This window comes from Aulonocara stuartgranti (genome assembly GCF_965226115.1).
Source record: "Aulonocara stuartgranti genome assembly, chromosome: 10".
NCBI classification, from domain to species: domain Eukaryota; kingdom Metazoa; phylum Chordata; class Actinopteri; order Cichliformes; family Cichlidae; genus Aulonocara; species Aulonocara stuartgranti.
The window spans coordinates 13,420,723-13,436,041 of NC_138946.1; the positions used below are offsets into that span (position 1 = coordinate 13,420,723).

General features: G+C 39.1%; 1 protein-coding gene across 4 annotated transcripts in view; it reads left to right on the forward strand.

Annotated features, from left to right (window-relative positions):
- LOC309715936 (rho GTPase-activating protein 26-like) overlaps positions 1-15,319 on the forward strand; it is an 86,239-nt gene that overhangs the window by 36,600 nt on the left and 34,320 nt on the right. For all 4 annotated transcript variants that reach the window (XM_082549439.1, XM_082549440.1, XM_082549441.1 and 1 more), the window contains exons 3-8: positions 6,956-7,051; positions 9,821-9,882; positions 10,102-10,173; positions 14,086-14,187; positions 14,301-14,411; positions 14,738-14,842. In XM_082549439.1, the coding sequence (XP_082405565.1) occupies positions 6,956-7,051; positions 9,821-9,882; positions 10,102-10,173; positions 14,086-14,187; positions 14,301-14,411; positions 14,738-14,842 (548 nt within the window). The remainder of the gene's footprint in view (positions 1-6,955; positions 7,052-9,820; positions 9,883-10,101; positions 10,174-14,085; positions 14,188-14,300; positions 14,412-14,737; positions 14,843-15,319) is intronic.

Sequence of the window (15,319 nt, forward strand, 5' to 3'; positions counted from 1 at the left end):
ATCTTGTCTTCAGTATAATGATTCATGTATGAGAAACTCTCTATTTGTTCACTAAAGGGGAAGCAAGGCCCAAGAGTGTGCCTTTTCAAACACATTTTTGTTTTGTTTTTTAATCTGTGATTTAGCTAAAAAATATGCACTTATATGTATTTGAAAACAGTTTTGGCATTTACTATCTAGTAGCCAGCTTAGCTTATTCTCTGGATATGAAAATGGAAGGGCACAAGTGTATGATAATGTTGGTTTCTACTGTCATTTTAATGGTATTCCCCTACAGAAGCTCAGAGATATACAGATATGCAGAGGAAGATTTAAATCTCTGAAAACTTGAGACTTTGCCGAGTGTTTTTATCACCAAGTCTTTGCTTCCAGTTTTGTTGACTTCTCTTCCTATATCAGATAGGTGTCGCCACTGAGACAGTATCCCTACATCCTATCTTTCAGGGGAATACTGCAACTGCTTCCTGCAGTTTAATGGTGAGCAATACGAATATAAGTGACTGCATCATGATGTTGTGGTTGTGCCTGGTACTCAATGTGAAATAAATTGCCAAAGTCTCATTGATGCAAGTCTAAAGACTGGTTAGTGGTCAGAAACAAACATTCTCCATTTCTGGGTTAGTTAGTGAATGTTTGTAGACAAATTGGGATCTTCCAAAATTGAAAACTATAGGTGACTGCAGAAAACTGCTAGTGACAAAAGCAATCACAAGGAGGTTTTTGGTGCAGAACCTTCTTTGCACCAATTACAAAGCCAACTAGTTGAGGCATGGACACTTTTCACCTAGTTAGAGGGGGAAAAGCAGGGCGTTGCTAACTAGTCCCTAAGACTGTGTTACTACGGCCTTTACTGTGTCAGTGTTTAAACAGAGAAAATTTGCATTAAATGGTTAGAGAATTTAATTTGACCTCCGTATCAGGCTGTGAACAGTTAATTTTCAAGTTCCTGACAAATTCCCGTCAAACAGTTGGCAGTCGGCCATTATGAAAAATGCTTTATTCATATGCACTTTTTAAAAATAGGGTTTTGAAGTTACATGTATAAATAAATTAACATAAAATAATGATGGTCCTTATTTCGTACAATATTAACCTTGATGCAACATATACACTGCCAGTAACATCATAAAAATATGTGTCCCAATGTAAACTCCCATACAGTGCCTCGTACACTACGTAGTGATTTTTACATTCCTTCCACTATAATTGAGTCCATCAGTTCCTCTCCTTGCTTGGCTGCTGGGTCATGTAAAGAATTAGATGAGGAGACTGAAATCTGTCTTTGTCTCCCAGATGAATTGTGTGTGTGTGTGTGTGTGTGTGTGTGTGTGTGTGTGTGTGTGTGTGTGTGTGTGTGTGTGTGTGTGTGTGTGTGTCCTACTTGATGAATAAAGTTTCTATTCACATGCTCATGGAACAAAGCTTCTGTAGAGTTCAAGCTACTGTTGGATATCCTGTTGACATCACACAGGCCCATTCTTTTGACTGTGTATGTGTGTGTTTGTGACACACATAGCGGCCGTTGTAGAGCTGCTGCATGGTTGTGGTTAATTACAGATTCCTTTTGTGTAGCTTACAGTGCTCTGTGTGTGTGTTTCTCTGTGTTTTTTGAGTAAGATGCAACATTTCAGCAGTATCCAAGTCACTGTCATACAAATACCTTTGTTAAAATGCAGCACTGAGAGGATTTTTCTACTTTTGCAGTGAGATTTTCCACTGTGACTCAGAGTACTGTCTTTAAAAGTGATTTTATCCAATTTTGACAAAATATTTATCACGATATATATTTGAAAATTTTCTATAACGATATAACTGACGATATAATTGACGAAAGACAAAATACTTTACAACTCCACAACTTTATTAGTGCAAAAAACCCCCCATCAATGTATTTTTACTTAAACAAGCAGCTGTTTCTTATGTGCATTTAAGCTATATAAAAATTGAACAGTGCAAATGCAAATTCCTTGCTGACAGTTTAACCAAAAGGCATTTCCAGTGGAAATTGAAAAAGAGGTTATACGCACATAATACACAGTACGTAATACACAGTACGTAATACTCAGCGAGGCTCCTGACTACGGTAGCCGTAATGCTCCGACAATCCATCGAGTGGTGCGGCTTCGTAGCTCAGCAAAGTCGTACTAAAACATTTTTTGACAGATTTTTGAGCGCTGTGTACCACATAAAATTAGTTCGGTAAGAACTGTAATAACGACGGCCCGCTTGCATGCTCTACCAAAAAAATGTGCTGTGGTGTGTCTGACGGACGAAAGCCAAACCAGTTCCACACCACTGAAGTTGCACCATTTTTACAAACCAATTCTGGTTCATCTGTTTCGTTCAATGCTCCGCCTTCGCCCTTCTCATTCTCCGTTGCCGCCATGCTTTTTTCGCCATGTACGTATGAAAACAAAGGCACTGGCGCATGCGCGTTTTATCCATATTCTATCGCGATATTTCATTTTCTTACCATTACCTAGCATTATACCGGTATTACCGTGAATGGTATGATATGGTCCAGCCGTACTTGCATATGTTCAAAAAGCCGCCTTCCCACATTTTCTTTTTACATTTGTTCATGAGTGCTCTGATTAGTGCCTGAAAGAAAAAGCTAAGTGTGTCTTAGCTTACCCCTAATTATAGAGTGGCAGTCATTCAGGAGGGGTTCAGAGTACTCCTCCAAACAAAGTTAGTTGAAGTGCTTCTGATGAGATTGCGTCTTAGGCGAGGAAGTTCAGGCATGTCCCAGCTGAGAGGAGCCCTTGGGCTACTAAATATCTGGGTTGCTTTGGCAGCACCATAATATTCCTGCAGAAGAGCTCGATTGATGGATGGGTGGAGTTTGGAGGCCATGTCTTCATCATCATGTTCATCAAACTGTTCTTGTGGAGTTCTCTTGCAGCAGGGCGTTTGTCCTATCGGTGCATGTTTGTGTGTTTCCGTTTGTGTTTCTCTTTTTCGTTGGTGTCTTAAGCTCAGAATTAAAGGAGCGAAGCATGGCAGGAATTTTGTCCTGTGAGTGTGAGAGAAAAGACGGAGAGGCAAGTGTCAACAGGGTCATCTATTTTTAGTTGTCCTTGTCTTTTGCTGTCCTTCCTGCCTGGGCACAGACATACAGGCGCGCACATACAAATACACACATACTGACGACAGGGCATCAACACATCCAACTGTGTGTTTTTATTTTAGCTTCTAATCTGATTCAGCATATTTAAAATGGTTTACATATTTTCTCGTAGAATTTTAAGATTTTTATCACATTGACAGCTGACCTATGCACTAATAACGACAATGGGACAGTGCTGTAGTGGCAAACATGCAGTTCAGTTCTGTTTGGTGGTTAAAAGCAACAAGCAGCCCAAAATTTTGAAGCACATAGTCTGCTATCGTGTTAATAGTTTTTGTATAACTTTAGTAATGTAAACCATCTACTTTTCCCTTTCCTTTTTAGTACCTAGCCAGAAATTGGACTCATGTGTACAAATGACTGACCAGTGTTATAGCTCAGCCTGTCAGCCAGTTACAACCTTTCTTTTAACCTGGAGCTTGAACATGTGTCTTACCGCATTAAATTGGATGCCATAAATGGCAAGCATCACTTCTTGCTACATCTGTAAGTAGACTTTCCCTTTTCCTAAAGCTTTCTGGACAATGTACTTGTTGTGGTGTGATTCATTTTTTTTGTTTTATAGTGATTCCTTTGTGTTGGCAGGATTTTACAGAATCTCATCAGCCAACAATGTGGTTTTGATTTGAAAACATGGTTCATATAAGCCGAGAGACCCGCATGGGGCTGACACGTGTATGTGCGCGTGCATAAATGTGTGAATATATATGTGGATTTATGTGTGTCCTGTTGTGTCATTGCTGCCAAAAATGCTGACTATCCACTGGTCCACTCCTGATGCGTATCTGTATTTATGAGCCAGAGTAAAAAGTTACCTTATCACGCTGTTTGCCAAAGTGTAGAGTGAGACTCTCCAAGGGAAAGTAGGTTAAACAGAATTTCGCACTTTGATTTTTATTTTTCCGTCACATTTTTAAGTGATTCAAGGGGGAAACAAACCTTAAACTTTCATGCAAAAGTGCTATGATGGTGTGTCTGAAAAATAATGCAATTATATCAAATTATTTTTGTCCTGTCTTAATGATGATACTTTGCTACAAATAACAAAAACAGTGTCCGTTTCAATTTTCTCTTAGAAAACCTGAAAGATCTTATCTAGGAGATAAGATTTCTCGAAGGAATTCTTCTTAAGGCTAGTAATATTACTTTTTTAAAATTTTTATTTCAATAGGACAATAACGGCTGGGAGAAAGACCGGGGAAGACATGCAGTGAATGGCCTTGGGGCCAGATTTGAACTCAGGCCTCTGCAATAGCCTTGCAGCATATGAGTTGTCTACTTTATCTAGTGTGCTACACACTGGTGTTTATAATGTATTTGTCGACGTGCTTGGGGTTTCCATGACATGAAAATGAGATTTCTAGGAGGAATAAAACTTCATGTTGTGTTCAAACCTTTAGTTCTTTTTATGTTCTGTTTATGGGCTTCCAGTTCTTCCCTGGATGGAAAGTGCTGATTTTTCTGCTGACATACTTATCAAGTGATATACTTTTTTCATGGGGTCAGGAAGGTTTGGATAGTTTTTTTTTTTTCCCTTTAAGAAAATTAAAAATCACCATTTAAGAACTGCCTTTTGTATTTATTCAGTTTATCTTGCTCCAGGTTGTCTAATGTTAGAATTTGTTCAATGCTCTGAAACATGTAAGTGTTTAAATATGCAAAATCAGAAAGGGGCACTGAGTGTGTGTGTGTTTAGTTTGTGGTTAGTTGTGATTTGTGTGCAGGAGAGCACACAGAGTGGCTGAAGCCGGAGAGGAGAAATCATCGATGGGCACGTTTCACTCACGGGGTGCTGAGAAGAACTGTCAGTGGGAATAAAGGAGGGGGAAAAAAGAAACTGTCAAAAAGGAGACCTAAGGGAGGTGGAGGCCAAAAATAAGAGAGAGGAGACGTAAGAATGAGAGAGTGTAGAGAGAGATATGGTTTTATACAGCTCAGTAGATGTGATGTCACTATTGCCAGGGCTGGATGTGATTCCCGCTGAGGCCACCCGTGCTGAAAATAAATCACCCATGCTACTACACAAAACAAATAAGTAAGTTTACTGAAATGTGTGATAGAAAGCAGGCGCCTCGGTTACCTAAGATCTGGCTCATAGATACCTGAGATCACTCAGTGCAGCCTCATTTGCCAATATGTAATGGCAGTGATTATAAAGCCTGAAAACAGCATGTTTAATCATTGAAACCTAAAAACACCCTGAAACGTTTGAGAGCTGAGACCTGCTGGCTTTCAAAACGACTGAAGAAAAGGTTATATTACTTTATGTATGCTACTTATATTAGTTAGTTATTTATGCTGTAAATTCACTGGCAATATGACATTATAGACGACATTTGGTTTTCATTGCCATTTTCTATTGGAAAAACATATTTGCTTCGCTATATACATGTTTACCTTTAAACATTGTTATATATTTAATTTTATTAAAATATGTCACATGATTTCTGTTATGTAATTGCAGCAAAATATTGAGAATTGGGGAAATACTGTGAAAGTACAGTGGGTTGTTTTGTTTTTTGGACACTGACTGGCACCGTAAAACCGCAGTTTATCCTTCAAGTTTGGAGTGTGGTCTCATTTTGGTCATACTTTAGTTATTTTGATGACACAGGGCCACTGTGACTCACTGCTCACGGACATCCTAAATGTTTTTTTGAGTCAGTCCGGAGAGAGAAAGTGGTCTGTGTGCGTTTCTCTCTGCCAGCGTGCACGTTTTTCTGGCAGCACATTTAAGCGGAGCTGCTGGGCCTGCGTTTCATTTCTGTGACTGGCAAACTGCACTGATCTACACAGAGGAGCAGTGGTATTTACTTGAACATGGCCAATTACTCTCTGTCTTTCTTCTGTCTGCGCTTGCTGTCCTTTCCCTGACTCCCATGCGCATTTTCATGAAACTCTTGATCTCTCCTCTTGCGTTTTTTTTTAATTTTCCTTCCTTGCCTGGATTTAATTATACTTTCTATCTTTATTTTACAAAATGCCACAAATACATATTTGCTTGTGTAGCTTTTGTATAAATTTTGTCCTCCTCCCTATCGTCGTGGGTTTCCCTGCTGAAGCTGACCGCGTCATGCATAAGTTTCTTTTCTTTTTTTGAATGTTAAAGTAAAAGAACACTTTATTCAGTATAAAATGATAATTATTTTAATCCATTCCTTCGGGGTCGGTGTCAGAATGGCGAGCAAGCCATTGTTGCAGGGTGCTGTTCCACAGCATGCGATTTACAAGAAAGTTATGTGAAGTCTGTTTCTTTTTTGTGTCTTCCTCTTCATCCTTCCACTATTTCATCGTGATCCTTTGAATGTTGCTGACCTAAGCCAGTCAAGCAACAGGAAATGTTGTAGTGGAGGTGACCCTGCGTTGAGTTTAAATGCAAGGGAAGCCAAGCTCGCCGTGAGTGTCTGTCTCCTAGGAGCTCTTAGCGCCTCATGTATTATTTGAAAGGCATCCAGCTGTCTAAGGCTTTTCAGTTCCTCGCCTGGCTAATGTGACTTAAGTCGAACGGAACTTTTTTTTTTTGCACTTTTCAGCACGAACACACACAAATATATGAGCTGTCAACCTCCATCACTGATGCCACAGGGGACCCACTCGTGTTGTCCGCCTTTCCACTCACTTTCAGTACCTGCATTAAAAGTATAATCAGGACAAAACAGCTATTCTCGTCCATAATCTTATCACATTATTTAGAACTAGGTTTTCTAGAGTTCAGATTAAGATTTTTCGGTACAGCTTGTTATTACATTATTACAAACTCACTTAAAGTGAGGTGGACCACCATAAAATACGACCTTAACGTTCTTATTTTTTCTGTTCTCTCAGGTCTGTCGACAGCGAAGAGGAAGTTTGCTGACTCTCTCAATGACTTTAAATTCCAGTGCATTGGAGATGCTGAGACGGATGATGAGATGTGCATAGGTGAGTGTGCGGATGTGAAATCCAATACATTCGGTGCACCAGAAGAGGAAAGCCTCTAAATAGACATCAAATGATGTTGTATCATGTCTCGTCACTAAAATAGAATAGCCAAATCAGCGTTGACTTCAAGGTCAGCTTGATTTTCATTTTAGTGCTGCTGGACAGGAAACTGATGAGTCTCAGATTAGGTATCTGCCCTGAATGTGCTATTTTTGTTAAAATATCAAAGCTTATTCTGTACTTAATAAAACTACTGGCACATTTTGAAAACGGGTGTAATTTTGATCCATCTGACTTGTGGCTTAAAATAGTTCAAAAATTGAAATGATTATCAGCAGCTGATGGACAGTCTAATAGTAACACTGTAAAACAAGGAAAAAACTGGACATTGGCTCAGATTTTGCAGCCCTTTCGGTATAATTTCATTATTTTTGATAGCTACAGTTAGTCTTCATAAATGTTGTAGTTATTTCATGAAATAAAATGTCATTACACAAAAGTTTGTGATATTGGTGTGTAAAATATGAGTTCCCAGAACTCATCCGGCTGTTTCTGCTCAAACAGCCTGCTGTGTGAGAGTCTGTGCAGTCACCACACCCTCTCTGTGTCAGTCTGCAGCTCTTTGCTGCCCTGATTCTGACCTACAACCCTGCTGTTGTTTCACTATCGCTGGCTATCTTTCCTGAACAGCTTGGTGCTCAGCTGGATTGCAGCACTGTTGCTGTTAGGCTATTCATGGCGAGACTCATGTCAAAACCCATCTTCATCTCTCTGATGCTATAATAAGTCCTCTTAGAACAATGTGGGAAAAAAACAATAGGTACTGATTTACGTCAATGTGTCAACATGAAAGAGTTTAGATTAATCGTCAAGTTTTGATTGCATAATAAGAGCCGTATTACAATTTTATACTATTTTTAAGACATCAGGATTTATTTGTAGAAAGAACTTTGTCTGCATTGTCTCAATAAGTCGGACACATTTGTTTGCGAGTATTATACGCCACCAGGGCTTTCATCTGTCATGGATTTTGGTTATAATTGTTATGGACTGAATTTGTAGCCCAGGGTGGATGGTGTTAGATTCTGTGGTCTCTCTCTGGATGTCATCTCTCCTTTCTGCAGATGATGTGGTTATGTTGGCTTCACTGAATGATGACCTCCAGCTTGTGGTTGGGAGGTTTGCAGCCAAATCTGAAGCAGCAGGGATGGGAATTAGCACCTCAAAGTCTTGAGTTGCTGCTCTAAGTGTGGGAGTTAAAGAATTTTAGGGTCTTGTTCACAAGTGAGGGGAGAAGGAAGGGGGAGATGGACACACATATTGTCAGCAGTAATCTGGATGTCGTACCTTCCTGTTGTGGAGAGAGAGATGAGCATGAAAGCAAAGCCGCCAGTTTACCAGTTGATCTACATTCCTACCTTCACCTTTGGCTGTGAGTTGTGGGTGTCAGATCACAGGTGGCAGAAATGAGCTTCCTCTGTAGGATGTCTGAGCACTCCTAGATAGAGTGAGGAGCCCAGCCATTTGGGAGGAATTTAGAGTAGAGCTGCTACTCCTCCACATCAAAAGGTGCCAGTTGAGGTGGTTTGGGCATCTGATTGGGATGCTTCCGAGGTGCTGTGTTTTGGGCTTGTCCCTGTAGCTGGAGACCTCAGAGCTGACCCAGGACACATTGGAGAGATTACATTTCCCGGCTGGCTTGGGAGTGCTTTGATGTCCCCTTGGAACAGTTAAAGTAGGTGACAGGGGAGGGAGGGCTGTGGTCTGGTTATCTGTACTTGGACTAATAATGGATGAAAGAAGCCATGTGTAGGGTGTAGTGTCAGCTGACAGTACAGATTGCACCCTGATTAATTTCTGTGTTCTGGTGATGCTAGAGTTGGTGCTAAAACACAAAATGGAAAAGGCCCTCTGTATGGTTTGTCCATTCTGGGCTTCTATAGAAGCACCTGGACGTGTACCTGCAGGCTCTGTAGATAAAGAGCTTATTCTGAGGCAATGAAAAATTGTCTCCTACACTAAAAATTCAATTCTACGCTAATTAAAACACAACTACAATTATATCACATTTCTGCCATTAGATTCCACTCAAACCTGGACGTTTAAGGCCTGCACCTACTTTTTAATAGCCAAATACAAAACCTATAATTTACAGAAACATGAAGTTTGATGTTAATGAGGATAAAATGGATAACTGTGGAATGGATTATCACAGTGCGCATACAATTTCTGCATGCCTGTGCATAAGGAACACATGTTCGGAACACATGTTCTGTAGGCACACTCTTCAATTACTTGAGGTGCGCTCAGTGTGCCTGAAGAACAAGTCTGTGTGTTCGTGTGTGTGAAGTGTTGGACAGGGTCAGAGGCAATTGAAGTGGAAACTCTGACCTGAACAATGTAGCTGTGGCTCGTTTGCCAGTGAATGGGGTAACCTTGCACCGATCCATGCTGACTGTGAAAGCACCATAGAAACAAACCCTTTAAGTTGCGGTTTCATTTCCAGTTAATTACTCTGCTATGTCATGAGTTTAGAAACATTTCGAAACCTCTAAATAAGTGGTACTGAAGCAGAAACAAAGCACCTTTAACCTCTTTACTCCCCGATAGCTGTATTCTGTTCGATGCTTTTCCCTTGCATCTTTTTTTGTCTCGCTCTTTATCAGCATTAAAAATAGCAGTGCTTTGCCTTTCTGCCTCATTTTTATTTTCAATGATCTCTTTTGTCTCTTTCTCGTTCACCCCATCTACCAACATGACTGTCCCTAGCCAAGTCACTTCAGGAGTTTGCAGCAGTTTTACAGAACCTGGAGGATGAACGGACACGAATGGTGAGTGACCTATCTAGCTATATTGTCTATATTATAGGTTATTCTTAATGAGAGTGAACGTTTGGTCTTTTATAACCACGGAAACATTAGTCCTCTCCAGAAAATGACTGGCGGCTGTGATAGAAACGGCTGGTACAAATGATACAAATATTAAAATACCTGGTGTATACTGGCGTGTCTGTAACATGGATTTTTATGGTGTGTATATCTGCCTTGTAGATCGAGAATGCCAATGATGTGTTAATTTTGCCGCTGGAGCGGTTCAGGAAAGAGCAAATCAGTGCAGCCAAGGTAAGAAGGGTGACAGTACACACAGAAATGACTTTTAACTGTACATGAGCTGTGGGTTTGTATTGATACATGTATGCTAGCATGAAGAATAAATCAATAATGGCCTTTAGTGCTCCTGGAGCTATTAAAGGATCTGTGTCAGACAGCACCTACTCAAAACATACAGATCAGAAAAACATTCAGATTTTTCTCTCTTTTTTTTGTTCTCGTTTTTATTGTTTTTTGTGCCTTTTGCTAGTTGCCAGGGACACATGCATACAGTTTCACATTAACTCGTGAATGCAATGCCTTCGATTTTGAAACTTTGCTTTACCACAATACATGCCCATTGTCTGGCCTGTTTAGCTGTTGGTAAACCGCAATATGTAATCACGGTTAGAAAATTTAAATGATTAGAGGAGGTGGATTTTGTTTATACATTGAAAAGAGGTCATTTAAGCCCATTGATAGGTGGTAGCCTGGCAGCATGATAATATCATAGTATATCATGCATAATTAAGTATATGCGGATATGAATAAGACATTATTGTTGTAAAATTAAAGCAATAGCACATTTTCATATAAGGTGCTGTACGTGCATAAAGTCTAAAAACGGGTCATTTGAGCAGTGTGATGGTGTCACAATATATCATTCAAAATGCAGCTTTTCTCACAAAATAAACACAATACAAATCCTTTACAGGTGAGTAAATACTAAAAACGTGATATTTTAGCCCATTGCTAGGCAGTTGCTTGGTAAGATCATGGCATTATAGCTGATCTAGGGTAAGAACCTTCAGCGGCCCAAGACTTTGGACTACATGTGTGTCTGATGCTCTAGGAATAATTTGCAGAAACTGTTAGAGTAGATGTATGTACAAGATTTTTAATCCAGAGAAACACTCCAGTTTACTCACCTGGTTAGCATTACTGCATAATATCTGACTTTAATACAATAATATACTATAATTATACTATATTTACCAGAGAGTGTCTCGATGCATTTTTAAAAAAATTGGCTATATAGTTTGTAGAGTTGTAGAGAGATGGTTCAGAATACAGGACAGCCTTTAAGAATTTCCAAATACACCAATGATAGAATAGAAGAAATATAAAGTACAATGCTTAAAGATTTTATTTTGATGATAAAATTTCGTGTTTGGAACTCAAACACATGAGTTTAGTTACAGTTGTTGTTACCGCTGCACAGTGACATGGAACTAATAGGTGCTTTTCATGTATGCTTGGAATAAAAGGCAGCACACTTCACACGAGGCTCAGGGTCTCCCTCTCCTTACGTGATGGGTGTATGTTAAGGTCTGAACCATTACTAAATGACCTGGATAAGAGATTAGAGGAAGACATAAATGCTGCCATAAATCACTGATTCCCTCTTACATGCAGGCTGGGCTCCCTCTAGCAGGTCTGTGTGTGATTTATTTATCTATTTTTTTAAAAGTGTGCTTAAATCTCTTCATTTGCTTCTTATTCTATAGAAGTAAAACATAAGTATACAAAGTTTTTTGATGTTATGATTGTGTTAATTTTTATTTTTTCACACTCCAGAAAAATAGAAATCCTTTAAAAAGATAAAGGATGAACACTGAACTGTACATTTTTAAATAACGCCGGCCCCTGTGCGGTAAATATACCACGCCCCAGCGTCTTTAATCTCCTTATATAGGGTCATGGTGTGCTTGCTCCATGCTGTCATTAGCCATAGGGCGGCAGGGGGTTCCCCTGATGCATTCAGTGTTTTATCAGTACATGATCTATTAAAACATGCCCATGTTGCAGGTCACTGTCTGATTTTGACATTATGGTCAGATTAAAGTGTGAAGCATAATCACTTCAGTTAAGTCACCGCGAGTGATGCACTAATCCTAGTTTAGCCCCAAAAGAACCGATAATATCTTGGCCTGGCACAGTTTCACCTTGTCCCAAAGCTACAGAGCTGGCAGCCGTCTTGCACGGGACCAGTTTGACCAAAATAGCAGCGAATGGCTAACAGATAAAAGATAAATATGTTTAAAATGTGTGTGTGTGGGGGGGGATTACACATCACAGTTTATTTAAGGAAAACTCAAGGTTCAGATTCTAATCTTATTCACAGAGGAATTCACACCAATCAGATTACTGCAGCCAGTAGGAAACATTAGACAAGAAGTCTTTACATAGAGCTTAAGTGTAAGACTAAATTAAAAAAAAAATGCTGTTTGCAATTCAAGGTCTTTTTGTATAAAAATACTTCACTCATGCAACAATGACGGATTTCTGTTAAAACGCACTGAGAACATCATCATTTCCAGAAATCCTTTTAGTTGTTGAGAATACGTTGTCAGGAATCACTTTGCTCTTGTGTTTGTTGTCAGTTATCCACTTTAAAGTCATTCCAAGTTGCTGCGAGTGACAGCAAGTGCTGCTTTTGTTAAAAAGGTGTGTTTTAATAATGCACGTCTTGTAAACAAAGGATTGTTGGTGCATTTGTTGGCTTTAGATTTGACTGGGACTTCTATGTAACTGTTGCAAAAGAACCTGATTTGATCTGTGATGAGTCAGTCTGGTGGGGTATGGTCTTGCATCAAAACATTTTCAATTACCTTATATTTCTGGGAAAAATTAAATAAATAAAAAAGGAAGACATTTTATCATACTGTGAAGACACTGCCACCTGCTGGCTGAGGGTGGAAGTAACCTAAAGTAAATGAAGTTTAACACCTTTAACTTTTTAACCCAAGCGTTAGGGAAAATAGAAACAAGTCATTTTAATGTTATAAAACCTTTCCTGATGATTTGTCTCACGCAAATGAATTCCTTTCACAAAGGAAGCCTGTCTTTTTTTTTTTTAGTTTCAAATTTTTCAAAAGGCTGTAATGAAATCTCTAATAATGAACACATGGGAGAGGGCTGCCACGACACTCGTTTCAGACATGATTTCCGCAGAGAATATGACAAATCAGAGAGGCAGACTTTAAACAGAGGCCTTGTTGTTTAGAGGGGCGTTCATCATTTCTGATGCTTTCCGCAGCTGCTGTCTGTTCCTCCTCTGGCCAAGAGCACTCAGCTTCTTGTTGCTGAAACCAGCTCGGCAGTGAGCAGAGATCATCTTACAGTACACATCGTATTATTTTAGTGCCAGTTCCAGCGTTGTTAAAGAAATGGTTAAAAGGAATAATAAAGGCAAAATGAAATCAGCAAATGCACATGCGGCTCACTGATGTTCAGAAATTTCTCTTTGACTTTTGAAATAAGTCCAAGTTATTTTTTGTTTAATGACCAAACAATTGAATATATATTGTTTTGTCTTGTATATATATCATTTAGAACAGAAGTGTCAAGTATTCACATTCAGTAAGCACTTCTCTCATACCCCAGTTTGTTGCTTCAAAAGTAAATAAGATTAACAGGCTGGTTTCTCTTTATGCGTCTTACTGTACTGCTATCTCTATCTTCCTGTTGAAGTGACACGTTTTTAAGTTTAATGATCCTAATCTGACTGGTAATTCCAACATTGCCTGTGTAACAGTTTCTTTCTGTTGCTTTCATTCCATAAACACACACCCTGAGCTCTCTGTCCCAGGCTCATCATCTATCAAAACATGTCTGTCTCTCATGTCGCTGATCTCATTTCTGATGAAACAGTCTGTTGTTTAATAACCAGCTGTGCTCCCTGGAGGAAAATATTCATTGCTTTACTCCCTAAAAAAAGGGAATTTGTTATTAGAAAGCTAAAAGAAATCTGCATTATATGAAGTTTTGCTGTGCTCCCTGTTCTCAAATCCTGACTGCAGATAACTGCTAAAATATACTACAGTACATGTGTTGGTTTATTAAAACTGGAGGAAAAACTCCCCGGTACAAGTGTTGAGACAGTTTCGTTAAACTCAGTCAAAAGATTTGTATTTTATTTTTAATTTTTCCCCCCTGTGACAGGACGCCAAGAAAAAATATGACAAAGAGACGGAGAAGTATTGTGCAGTACTGGAAAAGCACCTTAGCCTCTCAGCAAAGAAGAAAGAGGCACATCTACTTGAGGTAAGATGCCGTGTCTGAGTTTAGACCTTGCTGGTTTCTCTGAGCGAGCAGGTTTTACGTGTAACCCTTGATTATCGGTGTGTCAGTTTCCTTAATTTCCTTCTCTGTTGTAGGCGGACAACCAGGTAGATAACGTGAGGCAGCATTTCTACGAGGTTTCTTTGGAATACGTCTTCAAGGTGCAGGAAGTCCAAGAGAGGAAGATGTTTGACTTTGTGGAGCCTGTAAGATGCTACTAAAAAAAGTTCTTCTTCTTCTTTAAAGATGTTGCACACAAACTTTCTTTTTGTAGCAGTGATTTGTGTTATAGTCACACTTTAAGATAACCAAGCACATTAGCTACTCAGTGCTAACTTTTGTTGAGGTATTCCCTGTTTTCCCTTACTTCTTCTAAATTGTCAACCTCTTGCTCAGTCTTCCTGTTATGTTTTCTTTCCTCCACTCAGACACGTGCATTCATTTTTTCTGATGTACATTTTCCCCTATCCCCGTGTTGTTCATCTTTTTTAAATCTTTACCTTCATTCTGTTTTTTTTTCTTCTTCCTGTAGCTGTTGGCATTTCTTCAAGGCCTTTTCACCTACTATCACCATGGCTACGAGTTGGCAAAGGACTTTAATCACTTCAAGACCGACCTCACCATCAGCATACAGAATGTAAGATCAAGTACACACACCACACACACATACAGTAGTGTATCAATGGGGCATTATATCATTTTTTGAAGACTTTCTCTAGTCTTAACCATATTTACTACTTGTCTAACCATAATCTTAACCATGACCCAAATTGACCTTAAAATCACCTGATGAGTACTTCCTGTTATTTCTTCTATAAGGAAAACATGTCTCCACAGTGCAAACAGCAGATACTGTAACTAACCTGTTTGTTGCCACTTGGTTTTCCAAAGAAAATTGTTTCTATGTTAATGACCCCACAGCTAATTTAATTTATTACAACAGAAAGCACTTTTTTGATGAGTTAATGGCTTTATGTAGTATATAAAAGTATTTATTTAGCATTATATGGTCCAGTTAGAATAAACCTGATGAATAATGCAGGATCGCCCTTACTTGTGATGTGTGTTTTTAACCCAAAGATTCTCAACTTGCAGCTTTAAAATAGGCCTTCAA